This window comes from Lacerta agilis, chromosome 6 (assembly GCF_009819535.1).
Source record: "Lacerta agilis isolate rLacAgi1 chromosome 6, rLacAgi1.pri, whole genome shotgun sequence".
Taxonomy (NCBI): domain Eukaryota; kingdom Metazoa; phylum Chordata; class Lepidosauria; order Squamata; family Lacertidae; genus Lacerta; species Lacerta agilis.
This window is the reverse complement of record NC_046317.1, coordinates 55,095,757-55,117,149: the sequence shown is the minus strand read 5'-3', so window position 1 is coordinate 55,117,149 and position 21,393 is coordinate 55,095,757. Positions and strand designations below refer to the sequence as shown.

General features: G+C 41.1%; 1 protein-coding gene across 2 annotated transcripts in view; it reads left to right on the top strand.

The window, feature by feature from the left end:
• Window positions 1-420: 420 nt before the first annotated feature.
• DSTYK (dual serine/threonine and tyrosine protein kinase) overlaps window positions 421-21,393 on the top strand; it is a 39,148-nt gene continuing 18,175 nt past the window's right edge. Inside the window, exons 1-2 of one of the 2 annotated variants that reach the window (XM_033152794.1) lie at window positions 421-855; window positions 13,189-13,577. In XM_033152794.1, coding sequence (XP_033008685.1) covers window positions 558-855; window positions 13,189-13,577 — 687 coding nt within the window. In that variant the 5' untranslated portion in view covers window positions 421-557. The remainder of the gene's footprint in view (window positions 856-13,188; window positions 13,578-21,393) is intronic. The other variant, XM_033152793.1, reaches the window with a different exon arrangement.

Sequence of the window (21,393 nt, the reverse complement as noted above, 5' to 3'; positions counted from 1 at the left end):
CTGTTACTGTATGTAGGTTTTATTTTATTTGTTTTTTATCTTATACAGTATTTTGGAAATATACATCCAGATTTTTTTCCTTTAAATTCCCCCCCCCCCCCGTGGGGCGCTAAACTACTGTATAGCTTGTTTACCTTATACCGGTACGTAAATCCGGTATTAGTCCTTTCACATGAAAACTGAAGCAGGGAGTCTCCCGGCAGACTACAAATCCCAGAGTGCTTTTCGGAAAGGCCCTCACACGCCCTCTCCCCGCCCGCCGAGAGGGTGCAGTTCCGATACTCCGCAACAAGAGGGAAGCGGCGACTACATCCCCCACAGTGCAAGGCGAGCGAGCGAGCGAGGGGAATGGGGTCCGCCCTCGGCAGCCGCCGCCTCCCCGCCAGAACGCCCGGATAAAGGTTCCGTTCCGTGCGCAGTGCGGCTCGGTGCGACGCTGGTGACAGGGGAGGAGGAGGCCGAGCCCGTGGCCCAGGCGGCGCTAGAACAGCCTGGCATCCCCCGAGTCGCCGCCGTGGTGGGGGGAGAGCTCTGAGGCGGACGCCGCCGCGGGCGAGATGTCGGGGGGGACGGGAGGCCCCTCGACCCGGGGCTCCGGCGGCGGCGGAGGGTTGAGCCGCGAGCTGTGCCGTTCCTTCGGCCATTACAACCGGCACCTGGCGCGGCTGCAGCACAACCTGCGCGAGACGAAGAAGTTCTTTCGGGACATCAAATACTCCCAGGGCCCCGCTGCTGCTTCTGCCGCCGCCGCCGCCGCTACCCCTGGGCCTGCCGGGGAGGAGCCGCGGCCTCTGCAGCAGCAGCCCTCCCCCGATGTCTGCGCCCCTGTTGGTGAGGGTCCCTTGCTGCAGGCTGGTAAGGAGCTCGGGAGAGGAATGGGGTGGGTAGGTGGGGGGCGTATCGGGGAAAACGGGTGGGGAGGCAGGAGGAGCTTCCGCATTTTATGTTGGGTCTCTGCCCAAATCGCAGGGAGATTCCTCTACCTTTAAAAAAAAAATGCATCAAGGAATGGGAAACTCCAACCGGTGTCGCTTCTTCCATCACTGAAGCTGTGTGGGAATGACACTAAGTGGGTGGAATTCCCCCCTCTTGGGCAGCCCTTGCAGTCTGGTCTCCCAATCTGCACTCCCAAGTAACTCTGGCTGAGTTCACCAAGGTGCTAGGACTGCAGGGCTGGGAGAAAGCCCCATTAAATTCAGTAGGACTTGCTTTGGAGTAGACACGGTTAGGACTGTACTGTTGTTGTCCCCTCCCCTTAAGTAAGGCCACATCCACCCCATACAGCTAAAGCACATTTATACCACCTTAGCTATCACGGCTCTCCCCCCCCCAAAAAAAAAAGAATACTGGAAATTGTAATTTACCCCTCACAAAACTACATTTCCTCGAAGAACCCTTAACAAACTACTGTTCTCGGGATTACTTAATAATGGGGGGGGGCAGTTAAAGTGGTATAAGCAGGGAGATGACTGCTGGGGCAGGGCTGGAATACTTGTGGCTGTCCAGATGTTACCAGACTGCAAGTTCTATAATCTGTGACCACATGCTATGCTCATGGTTCTGGATCTGGCATCCATGTCTGTGGGTGACTGCAAGGTATGTGGAGGGGATCCTGGCTTTTCTAGAGGGAGTGGGAGAAGGCAATTGAGAGACCTTCAGGTAGCCAAGATGAAGAGGGAGGTAGCTGAGAAAAAAGGTGATTGATTATTCAGGAGTAATTATAGGAATCCTTGAAGGTTGAAGGAACTAGTGGTTGACAGGTGGCTTCTGTTTGAAGCTACCCAGAACCCAAGAAGAATTCTGCTATGCACAAACAAATGACATTGGCTGCCCTTTAAGTGTTTGGCATGCTGGCTTTGAAAAAGAATTTGGTACAGCAGTGTTGCTACCCCCCATATATGCCTTTTGGACTGAAGATTACCACCAGTGATTGCTTTTATGTGCTCACTTGTGTTAGACTCTGCCTATATTCTACCAAAATGTAAGAATTTTATGTATGGTAAGTGACAAACTAATATAGTCCCCCCACTAAAACCACAGGATGGATAGCAGAGAGAAGTTGAGTGGTGCTTCTGAGGCAGGTTTATTGGAGCATGAGTCATTGTGGTCAGCAGCCTCCTGTACGTCTAAGCAATAACTTGATGTTTATTATTAGTGTTTTAATTTCTCAGTATGCATGCTGATGTAGTTTGTTGCCCCCAACTTCCCCACTGTTCTCTGAAATACTGTGATTCTGGTCTCTGTTAGTGAATGAGAAAAAATACTCCTTGAGATGGAAGGAAACAAATGTTCTGGGGTTGGACTCCACTAGCAGTGAACTAGAAATGGCATAGATGTGATTGGACAGAATGATCTGGATGGACACTAGAGGTTTGCAAAAGAGTAATGGAAACAAAACTGGTTCTGAGAATGAATCAAGTAAGACAAAAATTGGAATGAGGATCTGAATGGATGTGTGATTGGAATGCATGGCCTGCCTCTTCAGGAAACAAGTGGCTTGCTACACAGGCTGTTGGCCCTGAACTTGTAATAAATCTGCACCTAGTTGAAATGTGATTCTTCTTATAGAGACATTGTTTTTAAATATGTTTGTCAAAACAAGAAGATGTTTTCTGCTTTCTGACTCTGCCCTACAGCTTTTACTTTCTAGGTACATTTGCCCACTCTTTCTTTGGGAAGTTTTGTACAAAGTGCATTTCTAAAATATTAGATTAGAAGGAGTTGGCAGAAGCTTTAAGTTCCAATCCTATTTACACTTGTGAGTAAACCTTACTGAACAGTATAGTATCCAGCTGTTGATGTGCCAATTAAATAGGGTTGCAAAGAAATTAGACATTTTTGAGCTTTTTCTGAGGAAAATTGGCAAAGATGACACTGACACCGACTGCCATACATCTAGATTTTCCCGCCCAGACACTGGTTGCGGCTACAGTATTCTGGATATGTCCAGATGTATGGCAACCCTAAATAACAAACAAAAAAACTTGTTTCTTTTGTGTATGTCTTTGGATATATTATAGCTGGCAAGTTTTGACTGATACTGATAGAATACCTGAAATGTTTTATTTACAAAGACATAGTAATGGAAATATAGGTGTTTACTTATGGCTTGGTTCCTTCTGGATTTGCAGTTGTTAAGAAGCATTAGGGCTGTTTTATACTGAAAACACTGCTTCCGGATTTCTACCATGCTATAGTTTCTGGGCATTGGCAGTTATGCAGCAGAATAGCATGAATCAGAACTGCACTGTGATACATGATGGCAATTATTTCTGTGATTGAAGGTCTTTTTTAATTTTTGGAGCAACTGTAATCAAACTCTCAGATATACGCAGTTTCACACATCTAGTTCAACCCCATGCAATGTAGAAATCACAGCTGAAGCATCCATGACAGATGGCCATCCAGCATCTGTTTAAAAACCTTCCTCTGATCCAGATGTTTAGTCAGAATCTCCTTGTAACTTGAAGCCATTGGTTCAGGTCTTACTCTCTGGAGCAGCAGAAAGCAAGTTTGCTCCATCTTCCATGTGACAGTCCTGGATATCTGAAGATGGCTGTTATATCACCCCTCAGCCTTTTCTTCTCCAAGCTAAACATACCCAACTCCCTCAACTGTTACTCATTAGTCTTGGTTTTCAGACATTTTATCTCCTTGGTTGCTCTCCTCTGCACACCAGAACTGGACACAGTACTCCAGGTGTGGTCTGACAAAGACAGAAGAGTGACACTATGAGTTCCCTTGATCTGGACACTATATTCTGTTGATGCAGTCTATAATAGCACCCCCCCTTTTTTTGCTGCTGCGTCACACTGCTGACTCGTGTTAAGCTTGTGGTCTACAAAGACCCCTAGATCCTCTTCACATGTACTACTGGCAAACCAGGTGTTCCCTATCTTATTTTTGTGCAGCTAGTTCTTCCTGCCTAAGTATAGAACTTTACATTTGTCCCTATTGAACTTGATTTTGTTAGTTTTGGCCCAGTTCTGCAATCTGTTAAGGTAATATTGAATCCTGATTCCTTCTTCTGAAGTATTAGCTACCCCTCCTAGTCTATTGTCGCCTGCATGTTTGCTTACCATCCTATCTGTTCCTTCATCCAAGTCATTTATAAATATGTTGAATAACACTGGACCCAGGACAGAACCCTGTGGCACCCCAGTTGTCACTTTTCTCCAGGATGATGAGGAATCATTGGTGAGCACACTTTGGGTTTGGTCAGACAATCAGCTACAAATTCACCTAACAGTAACCCACAGTTTACCAGCTTCTCCACAAGACTGTCATGGGGGACTTTGTCAAAAGCCTTACTGAAAGCACGATATGCTCCATCCACAGTATTCCTCTGATACACCAAGCTTGTAACTCTATCAAAAAAAGAAAGAAATAAGATTTGTGTGGCAGGACTTCTTTTTCAGAAACCTATGCTGGCTCTTAGTAATCACAGTATGCTTTTCTAAGTACTACTCACAGAGTGGCTGTTTAATTATTTGTTCTAATACCTTTCCTGGTATCGATGACCGCTTGGTAGTTGCATGGGTCCTCTTCCTCCCACCTGCCTTTTTAAAGATGGAGACAACATTTTCCTGCCTCCAATTGGCAAAAACTCCAGTGTTTGCAGTTAGCATACATTCAATGTTACTAATGAATGCATGAAATGGACAATATTCTGTGGAAAAATAAAGCACAAGAAAAATTCCCGCATCTTAAACTTCAGTGCTTTCTGAACAAACCAGGAACAAGGCATGGGCTTAAGACACTCCCTCCTTGCCGTTTTGAGATGGTGATTTATATAGGATATGGACAAACAGTACTTTTCTGATTCTGTTGTAACCAGAGACCTTGGAAGATAATTGCTGTGGGATTTTTTGTGGGGGAACACATAAGCCCAAAGGTTGTTTCTTTAGTGGATTGTCTGAACCAAGCTACAGAGGATGGCTTCATAGAATACATTTCTTCTTGCTTGACTTTGGTGAGAAAACATATAAATAACTCTGCATAAAAATTATGCACATGATTGGAAACTACCGGTAAGTCATGTGTTCATGTTACAAGATAGGCAAATGATAGTTTCACACATTATTTACGTGGTAAATCTTATCAGGGAGCTGTTCTTATGGTATTTGATTTGGAAAACCAGGCGCTGCATTTGGGTGATTCATAACATCAAAAGTACCAGGTTTGCAATGTTTAATTATCAGTGTGATTAATCTTTAAACATAGCCCCAGAGTAAATGGTGGAGCAGATGAACAATGACTTGATTTGGGATACTTATAGAAACTGCTGCCAGTTATGTTTTTACATAATTTGCTTTCAGTTATTACAGCTATTGGTTCTTGCTTTAGGAGGAAAGTACAAGAAGGCTTAGCTGGATCTTCACCAATCCAGGCTGGTCTCTACGGAGCTTTCATTGGGTTTTCAACAAAATAAACACTAATAACAAACAAACAGTACAGATCTCATGTTTACTGGGTAGTTATTTTTACAACTCTTCTCAATGTATTATTATAAGGGAATGTCATACTCAGATGGCACTGATTTCTAAAAGATACATCATCTTTGGTTAGACTGTAAATTTTGTTTTCTTATGTTTTCTCAAAATGCACTAAGGCTTCCTTCAGTGAGGTTCTCTAAATGTAAATAGAGTAAAATCTTATCAGTTGGCTAAATCTAAATAATCAGCTAAAAAGCAATTACTTGCTTTATTGTCTTATAAATTAAACATTAAATCAAGATACATTCAGGCAATGCAATGCAAAAATCTAGATGCTGGGTTTAAAAAGGAGTAAAGTAATAAAATTAAGTGAAGTTTCTAAAACAGAGATGCTTTGGGAAAGTAGAAAACTAAGCTCCAAACCAATAATAGTAATTGGGAGCTCTTGAAACTCAAAACCAGTTCAGTATATTAGAATCCACTCAAAACTGGTAAGTGATCAAATAGAATTCTTCTCATGCTTGAACATCTCTGCTAGTAGAATATCTACCGTATATATGTTCAGTGTGTGCTGAAATTATTTTCTTTCATATGACATATGGATGGAGTTACTGGGTTGTAGTGGTGCAAAGACTGTGGTGTCTAGTCCGATAGTGGTATAGGGAGTATACTATGACAATATCCTGGATTGTGAATTAACATGCACATGCTCTGCTGTGTCTTGATTAACAAAGTTCCAAATGGTACAGAGCCTGTTCTCGAAATGCAGTCCTTTCTGTGGCTTTATGCATTTTGTTTGTAAGCCACCTTATCCCAAAAGGTCAGGGCTGTTTGTAAGCCATCCTCCCTTAAGGTCAGTGTTGGCAACAAACAAACAAAATCCCATAATCACCATATCTGCTGTCTGCAGCGGCCTGCTGAACGCTTGCAGGGCTAGCCTACAGCTTTTGGCTATATATACACCCCATTCTCCCCTATTTGACTTCAAATCTTGGCAAAGTTTATTGATCCACACCCTTGATACAGTGAAACTCTATGGTGAAGAAAACAAGGTTGTGCCGAAAGTTCTTATTCAAGTGGAAACTTACGTAAGTGTTATGAGTAGAAATAGTATGTGACATTGTAATATACTAATAGTAACATACTTCAATAATACTTAAGTTTTAATATCACACTAGTGAAGGTTTTCTTTTCCCGGAATAAACTTATTCTCATGAACTGAGCCTTAACCCTAGATGATGATTCCTGGGAGCTGAACTGTGAAATATTGCCCATGTAATGCGCAAACCTAATTGAGAACCCACACGTTTTCTTCTGGGGTTTGTTGTGATTTTCTTTTACCCCTTTCAATTATCATGTAGAATCCCCCCACCCACAAAAAGCTCCCTCTAGCTTTCTAGAAAAGGTGTTTCGGTTTTTTTGTTCTAAACTCTTTGCTGTCATTTCTTCTCTGATTTCAACAGCTTTTTCCTATAGTCTTTGCATAATGAGGGCAGGTACAGGACTTGAACCTTGCTATCCATGTTATCAAACAGTCCATTGCTAGATGTGTGAATCATTAAGGCACCACCCCATTCTCTTGGGTTACATACGCTTCAGGTTGCAAACTCCGCTAACCCAGAAATAATGCTTCAGGTTAAGAACTTTGCTTCAGGATAAGAACAGAAATCGTGCTCTGGCAGCACAGCGGCAGCGGCAGGCCCCATTAGCTAAAGTGGTGCTTCAGGTTAAGAACGGACCTCCGGAACGAGTTAAGTACTTAACCAGAGGTACCACTGTATTTGGTCATACTTGTGCAAGTCTCTTAGTACTGGCCAAGTTGATTCTTGATGGATATATTGGTGAATCATTAAAGGGACCTGTGAACTAGAGACTGTTGAACTAGGGACACTTTACACACTTGACACCCAATTGTAACGATGAAGAAATTTGCACTCAGGTTTTTTAAAGCAGTGGAATGAAACATACAGCTAAGGACCAACTCCTTAAAAAAAACACCCTTGTCTCAAAACAAGAAGCAGTTGCTTTTGTTGGCCATCCTGAAAGACGAAGCAACCTTACACCAGTCTTGACTCTGCCTTCCTTGAGAGAGCATGTTTAATCTTTGGTCTCTATATTGTACTCCTTTGGGGGTGGGGTGGTCCGTGTCACCATTAAGAAGAAGAGGTAGAAAGAAGCCAATATATATGTGGACTGTTTCTGGATGGAGTGGCTTTTCCTTAAATTTTCAGAGTTGATAACCCAGTTCAAAGTTTTCATATGAATTAGTCAGACGTTTAACTGAAAATCAATCACAGTCAGTCCATCATTTGAAAAGCAAGACTTTGGAGCCACCTTGCCCCAAAATGGCAACTGACATTCTGTTTTGGTGACTGAAACATAGGTTTAAGGAGCCATTTGGCACCTAGCTTATATTGAGCTTCTAACACTGGTCAAGAGGAAGCAGTGGGTAGCTGGCATTTTCTCTGACTCACTGTGGCCTTAGTGAGGCAGGGTCAGTTGTGCACCTTGTGCTTGGGGCAGAAGTGATGCACATGTGCTGATTGGCACTGCATGACACAGTGGAGAGCAGGGTACCTTAGACTCAGTGGAGAGCAACCTTAGACTCAGTTGACTGTAAAATGGGGTAAAGCACCAAATACAGAGACCTCCCCCCCCTTTGCTCAGTTGGTTAAATTGCACGGTGGTATGAGAAACAGCAGCCACAATGATGTTTCTCCTGCAATCCACTCAGCAGGGGCCACGGGGCTAAAAGGCATAGCGATCCACCACTACCTAAATGACCTCTTGGTCATAACAGCAATTGCTGTTTGCCTCAAGAAGCATTTGTATATGATCAGACATGCAAAGAGCCCCCTCAGACCCACACAGCACATTCAGCCTTTTGATAATCACCAAGATGTGGCAAGACAGTTTCTGTCAAGGAAGCAGGATACCTGATGCCTGGCTGTCACCCTGAGAGCTCAAGTCTCTTCTCCAAGTTTCCAGATGGAGCCGGCTCACTTTCAGGACCCATGATCCCACTTCATGGATCCATTATCACTACATTAGAAATATTCCTAACCAGGCCCCTTCAGTGGCAGCTTTTTCCTTATCAGATCTTATTTCCAAAGTGCTCTATTTTATGTGAAAATGCTCTACTTGTTGTAACGTGATGTGAACTATTTCTCTGTGCTGCTCATATAGTTATTTTGAGATCAATTATCTTGGGAAAAGCATATTTGGGGCCCATGTGCTTGGATACTCCCCTTTGCGCACTTCTGAAGTGCTGATCACATGTTTTCTCAACTGATGCAAAATGGTTCCTTCAACTAATCCTTTTAGTGTAAGAATTATTGTTTGTTGACAGCTGGGCACAACAAAAAGTCATTTTCTTAACTGCTGAATTGAGGCTAGTTCTTCAGTTGAGTAACTTTGGAGTTATTCAGCCTGTTAGTACGTTAGCAATGGATATGAAAATATTAATATAAGTTTTAACCACTATTCTGTCTCTGCTGTTGATCTTTAGCAGAGATGCCCACAGGATTTCCTGGGCCCAGAACATTGTAGGTGGATTCCCCCCCCCCCCAAATCTATTGTCAAGAACTGATGTTTTTGCACATGCATTTACTATTAAAATCTGTTGAAAAAATAAATTACAATTATAGGAATAGGGTGGATCCTATTGCAAAGATGAAAGTGGGAGAGCAGGGAGGATAATACACATAATCTTAAGCTCTTGAGTGAGAAAGCCAGGTACAAATACATGCCACTCACAGCAGCCCCACAGGACCCTTCCCCCCTTCTCCTGGCAACAGAATAACATGGCTACCCCTCTGGAAATGGACACTTAACAGGCAGTTAAAATATTCATCAAGGATATTAATTAGTGGCAGTCAACCATCTGTCTAGAGACTTATTCATTGGCAGCATCAGGACTCCCTTTATACATGCAGCCAACAAAAAATTACTTGCTGTGTAGTCAGACTGGATTACATGTTGCAGCATAGGAGGTTTCTTGCTGCAGTGCAGCTTCTGTTTGCCCAGGCATTTTCAGCCAATATCCTTGAACCCATTCTGTGACCCTGAAGATAGAATTGTGACTAGGGTTGAGTTGGGCATTTGACAGAGCAAACAGTGGTCAAATAATGGTCCAGTATTTTACATTTTTATTACAAAAATATTCCAGTATTTTTGTGGTCGGATATGCATGTTGAGTGCAAAACCAGATTGTTTTACAATAATGATTAATGAGCAGAAGTACTACTTAAAAATTGTTGCAGGTAAGGTTTTTTATATATAAATAAACAAGTCACTGGCATTATTCCTGGAATGTTAGGGTCAGTTTACAGTTAATATACTTTAAAAAAACAGAGAGAGGGAGAGAAAAAATAAAAAATAAACCAAGTAACTTATACATCCAGAAGTCAATGTTAAGTAGGCAGCAGGCCAATTGTTCATTTCATTTGCGTCATCTTCAACCGGTTTTTCACCCCCATCATCAAATTTCTCTTCTTGTATGTCTCACTGTTAGCAAATGGCATAGTAAAAAAAATAATAATCCCATTTTTTAAAGAAGTAATGCCACACAGTGGCATTCTGAACTTGATCGAGCACTTGCAGTATTCTTCAACAGGTGAAAAGGCAATGAACTGGCGATATTTGTCTGATCATAGAATCATAGAGTTGGAAGAGACCACAAGGGCCATCCAGTCCAACCCCCTGCCAAGCAGGAAACACCATCAAAGCATTCCTGACAGATGGCTGTCAAGCCTCTGCTTAAAGACCTCCAAAGAAGGAGACTCCACCACACTCCTTGGTAGCAAATTCCACTGTTGAACAGCTCTCACTGTCAGGAAGTTCTTCCTAATGTTTAGGTAGAATCTTCTTTCCATTGCTCCGTGTCTGCTTCTCTGGAGCAGCAGAGCTAGTGTACCCATTCTAGATTGGGGGAAAAGTAAATGAAGATATGACTTGCCTAGAAGAAAAAGCTCACATACCAGCTGAATATTCACAGGGTCTAAAGCTATATATACCTCACTTCATGTGGGAGGCAGTGGAAGACAGGAGTGCCTGGCATGCTCTGGTCCACGGGGTCATGAAGAGTCTGACACGACTAAACAACAACAACCTCACTTCATCTTCATTTTGAATGTTGATTTTTCAGGTTTTGCAGGAAACGATCTTCTTGCCTTGCTGTGGGTGTGACTGTGGGTAAGACCCTATTGTCTTAAATGATTTTCAGCAGGGCTCTTTCTGCCACTAAACAATTTTTTCTACTGTCCTTGCTCTGCATACAAGGCAGGACTGTGAAGCAGTTTGGCAGTTGACTTGGAACAGAATCGCTCTATGTTGGCTGTGTGGAATAAAACACACAAGCTGTTCCATTTTTCTGTTCTTCATGATTTTTGTACCAAATACCTTTTGGAAAGTGTTATACTTAGGTCATGAATGTAGTGCAGCATGAGTGAAACCCCTTTTTAAAGGCACTGAACATAAAGTTGCTTTTGATATGGACACCTTTACTAAAGAGGATCAATACTGAAATTGTGAAATCAAGGTAATGTGTCCTCTTCTGTAGAAGAAAACTGAAGGTGAAAGAAGGCAGACTAATAGTTCTGTATTTTTTTTTAAAAAAATTATTTAACTTATTATTACATGTGGTTCCTGAAGAGGTTTACATCACTAGATCCATTCAAAGTACATTTCCCCCCCTAGTCCTTCCCCCTCCCCTCCCACCCTCCCCTCTGGACAGACCTTCCTTCTTCAGATCTTTATCCATGTACACAGTCTGTTCATTCGAGCTTGTATGTTTGGGTTGGCTTCACCCCTTTCTATCCAATTCCTGTAAAATGCCCATTTATTTGTAATTCTTTGGCATTTATTTTCCCAACTATCCTCTGCCGCTATCTGTGCAAATATTTCAGATTGTACGTATTCAAAAACATAATCATTCCATTTTTTCCATTTTCCATTTAGCCGTTTCTTTCTGCTTAATACAGAACTATTAGTCTTTGCACTGGGATGGAAAGAAAAGACTAATAGTTCTGTATTAAGCAGTTTTAACTCTTTGTACAAGAGTACACTTACAGAGCAGTCTGAACCTGTGATAAGAGTTACTGCCATTTATGTGCCCTGCTGGCTACTTGAAGGAAGGACAGGAGATGGGGATGGCAGCTTTTCCTGTTTTCCCTCCTAGCTTTTCTCCCCTACCTGCCCACCCACCTACCATGACATCTCCAGGGCTGGTATAGTTTTGGGACCTGGGGGGGGGGGGCATACTGGAGTAATAATGGGCCTCAGGATCCTGAAGACCCATGGACTGCTGGTAGTTCATCAACTGCAGTGGAGCTTTCTTTTGCTACATCAGGGAACTCCAGAGATGGAGTTCTTCAGGCTATTATGGCTGCTCAGCCACTCCCAGGGAGCATAGGGTTGCCCCTTAAATTTAAATACTGAAAACACTTTCCCCCCACTCTTCAGCTAAAAATGCTTCCAGAGCAACTTTATCAGTTCTAATGGTAAGACTGACCTTGCCCTTAAACTTAGTCTAAAAGAAAAAGGGATTAGGAGGGAGAAAGAAGGGAAAAAGCACATTGGGCACTATTTATTTGTCAAATCAGGCATGGGGAACCTTTGATGCCTCTAGGTGCTGTTCAGCTACTATTCCTATCAGCCCCAGGAAACAAGCCCAGAGGCCAAGGATTATGAGAGTTATAGTTAAGCAATATTCAGAAAGCCCAAGGTTTCCCACACCTGAGTTAAGTGGTCAAGAAATAATAGTAAAATATGAAAACTTCAAGCTTTCTAAAAGGGGCTGTGCTTAAAGGTGCAAGGCTCTAGTCATAAATACCCTTTAAGATGGAAATGAGAGACCACTGGATTTTTAAAATTATTTTTGGCATCTTTGAGGAGTGTACATAGTACAGTGAGACAGTGATATACAAAGGTGAGCTGTTTGTGTTGCACAAGTAAACACTGGAATTTATAGACCCCTACTTGTGTGTCACAAATGGGGATAAGGTCTAGGCAGGTTTTCAGTGATACTTTATTCTACAGTTTTCTGATTATTATAAGGCAGACCACCTGGGTTATTATGAATATGTAGTACTTATTTTAAAAAGCCATCTGTATATATATAATATAAGTAGAAAACCAAATCACTAACCTACAATTTACCCTAGTGTTTATGCAAAGAACACAAAATACATCCTCACCCCATGCAGTAATATTGCATATTCAACAATATCTGAAAGATGATGATGATAATAATAATAATAATAATAATAATAATAATAATAATAATAATTTTAATATTTATACCCCACCCATCTGGCTGGGTTTGCAGCACAATAGCCATCATTTTTCATTTAAACCTTGGGTTGATAACTTCATTTCTCAGTACTGCATTGATATGGGATGTATGTGGAATGGATACTTGTTGAGCTTCTTCCTGCCATGTTGCAAATTAAAGGCTTCTGATTCTTGGTGACTAACTACATTGCTTCTTCTGTCCCTGCTGCCTAAAATGTCATCTGGGCTGGGAATGCGAGAAGAAGGTAAACTTGGTTCCTGGAATGAGTGACCATTGCTTCATATTCAGTCCTCTTTGTGATACCATCAGGCTTAGCTGCCCACTCCTGTGAAAAAATATTTTTCAAGTCAGAGTTTAGAATGTCTCATTCTGTACTGACATAGAGCTATAGAATCCTTTTGAAGCTCCATAGGTCACTTAATAATATAATTGCTAATAAATCCTTTTTTCCTTTTTTAGGGCAGCTGAGCTCTATTGCCTTTCCCCGGCGTGAAGAGGAGTACCTCCAGCTGACAGTAAGCTGTCACCCGTGCCTTTTAATCTTTGGTCAGAACTGCAATGCCAAATGTCAGTTAGTCAACATGCTTTTGGGCGAGAGACTGCTACCAACCTCCAAAGTTAGCAGTGAGGAGAACTGTAAGAGGCGTCGAATTCGTTTCACACATGGAAGACAAACACGGATTAGTTTGGCTCTTCCAGGACAGTATGAATTGGTTCACAACTTGGCAGCTCATCAAGGCAGATGGGAAACAATACCAGAAGAGGACTTGGAAATCCACTGCGATAATGAAGATCTCGCACACCAGATTGCAGAGCTGGAGGTTACACTGAATCACACTTTATTACAGGTACTGATGAGATCCAGTATGTATGTACTTGCCCTGTCATGTTCAAACTTAATGAGAAAAGGAGCGTTGGCATGAAGCATTTTAATGAATATTTTGCACCTACGTTTTGTTGAGTAAATTCTACATAAAAACTAGTGGAGTCCTAGAACTAGAACAGAGTTTGTCTGCATTCCTAAAGGCTTCTGAGGGCGGATACCACATGTTCTGCCTCAACCCAGTGGTTCTTGTTTGAAGTCTGGCTGCTGCTGTGGAAGATTGAGGGGCGGAGGGTGCAGTTTGCAGCAGTGAAGCTTTAACTCTTCCCCTGACTGCTGGTTTTGCCCATACTCATTTGCTTTTCCTGCAGCCCAGGTGCCGGACCTGTGATTGTACACACTTGCTTAGATTTCTGCAAAGTATCTGAGGGTGTAGACAGACATGGTAATAAAGCAGTGCTTACAGTGGCATCTTGGCCTGTGTGTTGAACCCAACTTCCTCCTGTCTTTTAATCTGAAATGACAGTCATATGTACCAGTGAAATAAGTGCTGATGGTTTATGCTCCTTTGTCCTCCATCTAGGTATGTGGGTGGTGGGTGGGGGCCCTATTATGCAAAACCTGCTCCAGAGATTGCAGGAGGATTCTTGGTAGCATCAAGTAGGGCCACCCCATGGACAGCCAGATACCCTGAAGAAGGGGCAGACGTGCAGATTGAACTAAGTGAAGGGCCTTTCCGCCTAAATAGTTACCCTTGTCTTCACCCAAAAATGTTCTTGAATTGTTGTAATTAGCATTAAGGAGTCCTTCTAAAACATGGTTCAGCAACCTAATGCCCATGGGCTGGAAGCGGCCCGCGGGGGTTGTTTGACCGGCCCACGTACCGAGCTGCCCACTCGCGCGCTGTGCTAAACCGGTGCAGCGCGGGGCAGGGACTCGCTTCTGCAGCGCCGGAAATCGCATCTGCACAGACACAAACTTCGAAAATTGCATCTGTGCATGTGATCCAGCCCACGGAGGGATCTTCGCGGGACCGATCCAGCGCAGGCAAGATAAACCTTGCCAACCCCTGTTCTAAAACTAAGTAGAATGAATACTATGTTTTTTCTCTCTCCATCCCTTCACTTCAAAGTCAAAACACTTAACTAGTGCATTCTGTAGCTCAGGGCAAGTGTAGGGTAGGTAATGTTTGAAAGGGCTCCTTTTACTTGGGATTCTTGCCTCCTGTGTGAGTCATGTTCATGATACCACTACTCCTCGAGGGTTTGCCAGCCTGTCTGTTCCTGAGTATAACTTTGTTCTGAATGTTTGTGAATGTATGCTTCGAGTGTTGAGTTTGGTTTTGTGTACTTCAGCTCAATATGTCTGTCGTGCTTTTTTTTTTAATAGGTCAGCTAACACAAGGCTGCTCAAATATCTCTCATAAACTTTTCAAACCAGTGACAAAGATTTCTTTGTTAGGCTCCAGATATATCTAGGACAAATCAGATGAAAACAGCCACTCTGATTAATTTGTAAGGAGTGGCAATCAAGACTGTTTCCTCTGTTCTGTGTAGGAGAGCCACTGTGAAAAACTCCTTCTTACAAATGGAATTTTTAAACAGGGAAAGTTAACATTTACATCTTATATGTGAAAACAAAATAAAATAAAGAATTCCTCCCAGTAGCACCTTAGAGATCAACTAAGTTTGTTCTTGGTATGAGCTTTCGTGTGCATGCACACTTCTTCAGATGTGAAAATTGCATATCTAATGACAGGGAGGGATCTTCCTATTTCATAATTTGTAAGCTTCAGTGAGTGGTAACAAGGAAATACTTCCACCACAAGGAGAGGCATTGTATAAATTTTAAAAACAGACATAATCCACATTTTAAAAAAGTCAGTTGAAAAAGCATTGGGGCTTTTGCAAATCCATAATTGCTTTAAAAGCATGGAAATTGTGAGTTGGAAATTGTGTGCCAGTAAATAAGTTGTACATTCTAACATATTGTGCTGTCTCCCACCTTAGGCTCCATACCTCTCACAGCTTGCTTGGGTCCTTTAGCATCAATCCTCTTCTGCTGTAGTTTGAGGGCAACACTTGTGCCATGTTTTTTGTTTTGTTTATTACTTTAATCATTTTTTTGATACAAACATCAACCGCAAAAGACACATACAACAAAAACCATAATAACGATAACACAATTTGACAATTCAAATTTGAATACACTGATATACCTATGACTATGAGATGAGCGCCGCAATACCAGAGTCGTCCGTGACTGGACCTAACAGTCAGGGGACCTTTACCTTTACCTTTACACCTTTTAAAACAATATTTTCCCACCTCTCTCTACTTTGTTCCAGATTTCTTCATATTTATCTATTCTTATTTTGCGTCGACATGCAATTCGTTCGTATGTAGCTAATCTGTCCATATTATCAATCCATGTGCTCAATGGAATCTTTTTGCTGCTCTTCCAATTCATCAAAACACGTTTTTTTGCTTCTAATATAGCACAGAACATCCATTTTTTTGACCCCCTGCAATCTCTCACGTTTCCGGAATATAATTTAGAATTAAATTCAGTTCCCCTAAATAACAATTACTTTTAATGACTCTTGCTATAAATATCCTCACCTCGCACCGAAATGATCTTATCATCGGGCAGTTAATCAACATATGTACTAAGTTCGCATTTTTACTCCCACATCTCCAGCAGTTGTCTGCACTTGTTATTTTCTTCTGGTATAGTTTTGCTGGAGTCCAGTGGACTCTGAATAGTATTTTCTGTTTAATAAGTCTTAGTCTTAGATCCATAGAGGCTATTTCTGTTGATTTTATACTTGACTCCCATATATCATTTGTTATCTGTACCCCTAACTCTTCACTCCATTTTTGTCTGTCATATTCCAAATCATATTTCTTCCTGTTGAGTATGGTTTTATGTAGTGCAAGTGTAGAGTTTTTTGTTTTTGTTGCAGAGATTAAATCTTGTAGCAGCATGGGTGTTTCCGATGCTGCTATAGTGTCACATCTGCACAGTAATCCAAATCATAGCTATCAACTTTTCCTTTTTTTGCAGGAAATTCCCTTATTCCAGCGCCGTTTCCCACTGCAAAAAAAGGGAAGGCTGACAGCTATGGCAGTTTATCAATGCAAGAAAAAGGAAGGTTGACAGCTATGATGCTAATTCACTTCGTTGGGAGCTCTAGAAAGGAAAGGCAGTCTAGATAGAATTATACACAGCCATCCTCTCTGTGTGACACAGGAAGTTAAAATCCATACCAGGTGGACTAACTGCAGATTCCAAAATAAAATTTGCACACCATACAATTGCAGTAATGAATGTCAGGCAGGCCAGAATAATCATTAACCAGTTGGAATGAGATTTGAGCAATATCCCAGGCTGCACTTTATAAGTGGCAGCTTTATGGAAGCTTCCAAATCTTAGCGAACTGAGAAATGGACCTTTGTAAACAAACGCCTCATTCATCAGATGCAAGAAGATGACTGATGGTTTGTCAGGCAGGTTCTCTTGCATTGATAAGAAGAGGGTTTGATAGTTAAAGATTCTGTTTGTTGTGTGGCATACATAGCCTATCTTTCACAGTGTATTCTTTAATGAGATATGATGTGATCTGATAGAAAGTGTGACAGAAGATGGAAATATTATTTTTAACAGGGCTGGCACCTACAAAGTTATTCATAAATAGAAATAATACTAACATTTCTTTATCCACTTTTGCAATTAGTTTTACACATTTTATTGACCACCATGAGCCAACATTTTGAGTCTGAATTAAGTCTATTGAAATTTAGTGTGGTCTTAGAATACACTGAAAACTGTTGTGGAGAGTGACGGTTAAGTTTTAAATAAAAGATAAAAAAACTTAAACCTGAACATAAATTGAACCTATTCATAACAATGTTGTATATTAACTTTCTCCTCTGAAAATATTAATATATTCTATGCATATTTATTGAGAACTGTGTTAGACCTTACTCAAAGAGAGATTTGCACTGTGCAGGAGGCATCTACCTAGGTAAAGGAAATGAACAACTTAAATTTGGATAGCTTTCAGTCTTGGTCTTCAGGATAATAACGCACGTTGTAAAATTAGTATAATTTATTGTCAAATTCTATAATTTCAAATCTGGTTTGAACAGCAACTATTATATACCACCAGTACCAAACATATTAGAATTAAGAAAATAAAACAACACAATAGCAATTCCTTAAAATTAGTTATTGGACTGTTAAATCCATTATCAGTGAAAGAACTTATAAAAGAGTTATTGTGCCAGGATTCTCTTACATCTGTAGGAACTCTGTGGCTGCAGCCGTTCCTTCATTTCAGTTAATACTGCTGCACGTGGGGCATCTAACTTCACCAATAAGTTCCATTCAAGGGTGGGGAGGGAGCCCAGTAAGAGTAGCAAAGAAGAAAGTTAGCAAAATAAATAAATAAAAGGTTTAAAAGGTACTACAAGAGAATCCAGTACTTTCAAAGGAGGTGATTTTGCAGGACCAGTCCAGTCCATAGTTAAAACATCCCAAGTTTTGTTGGAGTACTAGTCTGTTGACTTCATTTTTGTCCTAATTTTTATATTGCTGTGTTACAGTTCTGTATTTAACAACCATACTGATATGATCTAAATGTATAGAGGCATCATTCTTTTTAATGCTATATTTAGTAGCACTGTGTCCCTATCAGTTTGGTAGAGGAATGGGACAGCCCACATTACTGTACAGTAGTGATTACTGGATGCCTCTAATGCTCCTGGTATGCAGACATACTAGTTTATAAATTGAGGGATGAAACTAAAATAGCTGAAGGGCTGAGGTATGCTCAGTGGCCTCCAGAAGCCAGGAGATGCTGAGAATAATTGTGTGTAGTTGGAGTACGAGGTGAGAAGAAAACTGGGGAGACTGGCCTGCTCAAGCCCCTAACAACAACTTGTGCCCTGGAGGTGTAGGGAAAAGTTTCATTAGGGTGGGAGAGACAAAAGGTGTTCTTTTTACTTTGTATCTCGTCTCTCTGTCCCCCACTCCAGGTTTTCTGGAATCCTGTTGGGGAGCTGAGGATACAGAACAGCTTTTTGTTGCACATCCCACTCATATTTCTGTATTTAAGAATTATTTTCCCATTGATATATGCACCTCTGTTCTAAACTTAAGCTTTTGTTTCTGTTCAGATTAACAAGTTGGCACCCAAGTGGCAATACTAAACTGCTTTTCAGAAGTTATGTTAGTTTCATAGTACAGTATCTGAATTTTCGTTCTGCTTCTATCTTTTTATTCAGTGAGCTGCTCCCAGTTTTAGAATGGTTTTTCCCTTATCTGTGTAAAAGAAAGTTACCTCCCTGTCTGCATCTAGTGTTGCACATATCTCATTTCAGCAGCTACTTCTGTTCTAACTATTAAGTTCAAGACCAGCATCCTGTCTGGGAGCACAAAACATTATCCACAATTGGGAATATTTTACATTCATAGGAAATGCTGCATTCTGTATCTCATTATTGTAACACATTTTTTTTTAAAAAAACATTTTGTTAGCCATTCTGCTTTTCTTTTAGAGCCACTCAAGTATTTTCTTAAGTGCTTCCTTTTTCCTTTTTATCATTTATCATATATAAACCGTCTTGAAATTCTTCTCCTTAAAACCTTTCGATGAATGTATGCCGATCTAGCAGGATAAGCCCATAGTTTAAAGCAGTTTCTTTTTTAAGACATCAATGATTCAAATGTAGGTATGCATCCCTGTCTAGGGTCATTTGTTATGTGTGACTGTTGCGGGCAAATAATCTGTAGATTAGAGGCAATATGTATTAAAACCTCTAGCTGTATATTCCTGTTGCCTTTTTAAAGCTTCAAAATTGTTGCTGGTTTCATCCGTCTTTGTTCAACCTTATTTTAAAAAGTCTTGACAACTCTAGGTGGGCCTTTTTCAATCCTTCCAGCAAACAAGCCTTCACATTTTGTTCACTTTCTGGTCAATTTACAGATTCTAACACCTTTCCAGCAAGAAAATATTATTAGAGAAAAGGAAATTGTGGTTATTATACTTGCAAATGACACTAAAAGCTATTTTCATGTTTTGAAAATATATTTAATAATAGTGCGTTCTTTTTCTATTAGGTATAATTTCAAAGACCTGCGTTTCTTTGGAATAAATTACAGAATAATATATAAAATGGGATATCTCTGGATGGGAGATTCCTTAACTTCTAGTTAACTGATTTTTTTTTAACATTAGCTCCCTGCTAATTTTGTTACGCCTGATAAGTATGTCCTTGGCTTAAGACCAGGCCCGTGCAGAGGGGGGGGGGCAGCCAGCTTCACTTGCCCTGGGCCTCAGAGGCCTAAGATGCCCCCCCCCCAAGGACTGGCTACTTTTTTTGTTTGTGTTCATAGCTTTATTCTAACAAGACTCCTGTCCTGGGCCTCAGACAAGCTCTCTGTGGGCTTGCTAAGACCCAATATAATTATGCAACATTAAGCTTCTAATACATTAATATTTGTGGGGTTTCATTATATAACTCATATAAATTCAACCAAGGAATCACTGATGTGTCCTTCCATGTAGGAAAATGTGATGCTCTTGGATAGCCCTTCATTGCCCTGCTTTTCCTCCAAACTAGTTTTGACCTGCCATACACTAGGCTTTTAGTTTCTGATCCCATCCACCCTGGGACAGAAAAAAAGCTCCTCTGAAGCCTGATGTTCTATGTTCTTCTCCAGAACCTTTTCAGGATATCTGCAAAGAACTGGAATGGATCATTGCTCCTATGGTGAGTTTGGGGCACCCCCTTGTACTTCAGCTGGCCAGATCTGTTTCTTACTCCTTAAGAATGCAGGACCCAATTAATAGAAAGTTTTGACTCAAAGGAAAGCTTAGAAAGCTTACATGGAATAAGGAGAATAAGTAAATTACAAGAGAAAATGGAATGAGAGCAAACACACTGCACTTTCTGTGTTCTCTTCTTATGGCCTTTGCTGTGTGCTGCTTCAAGATGCAAAAGCCAAGCCTCAACCCCAGGCGCTTTTTGTTTTACTATAGGCCGAGCCTTGTGCCTTCTCCTGTCCATGTGTTAGTTGTACAGCATACATGTCTACTGTTTCAGAATAGCCCTGTCTTCGTCTCTCTTTTGCCTCATTTCAGCACTCAGCAAAGTGAAACCAGCTGAGTATTAGCTTGGTCTCTGGACAGCCAGGCATACATTGGATTTTCTTGGAAGAGGAAGGAACTAGTTTTACCCAGTCTAGAAATTGGAATCTTCCTTGCCTATTATGAGTTGTGGACTGACCAATCAACTATTGGGAGGCTGACTATCCAGCTGCTGTTTCTAAATATGTATACACATGTGCACAAAGATGTGTGAGAGATTCATGCATACAGGAAGAATGTCATGGGCATAGAATCATGAAGTAAGGCTGATCTATCTAGAGTAAGATGAAATGATTGAACCATTGCGCTAAGGAAATTACGTTTGGCAGGCATCAAGACCAAAATGTAATGGTGGACTTTTGAACATTTTGCTTTAAAGAGAATCAGACTACCAGGATTGCATGTTTTATCTTCAAGTCTGTCAAAGGTTTTAGCTCTGAATTAAAGCTCAATATGATTAATATTATTATTTTTAACAATTTGGGGGCATTTGACTCAACAGCTACCTTCTGTGTGCCCTCTAAACCTGTTCTAGGGGTTTCTCCAACCCTGTAGAATGGATTTGCTCAGCGGGGAACATGCAGGAAGGGGAAAGAGAAGTTCCATTGAGCAAGGAGAAATTTGTTCACTTACAGAATGAGCTAACTGAATGCTGCTCTATAGACATTGTGTTTAAATATAAATCTGC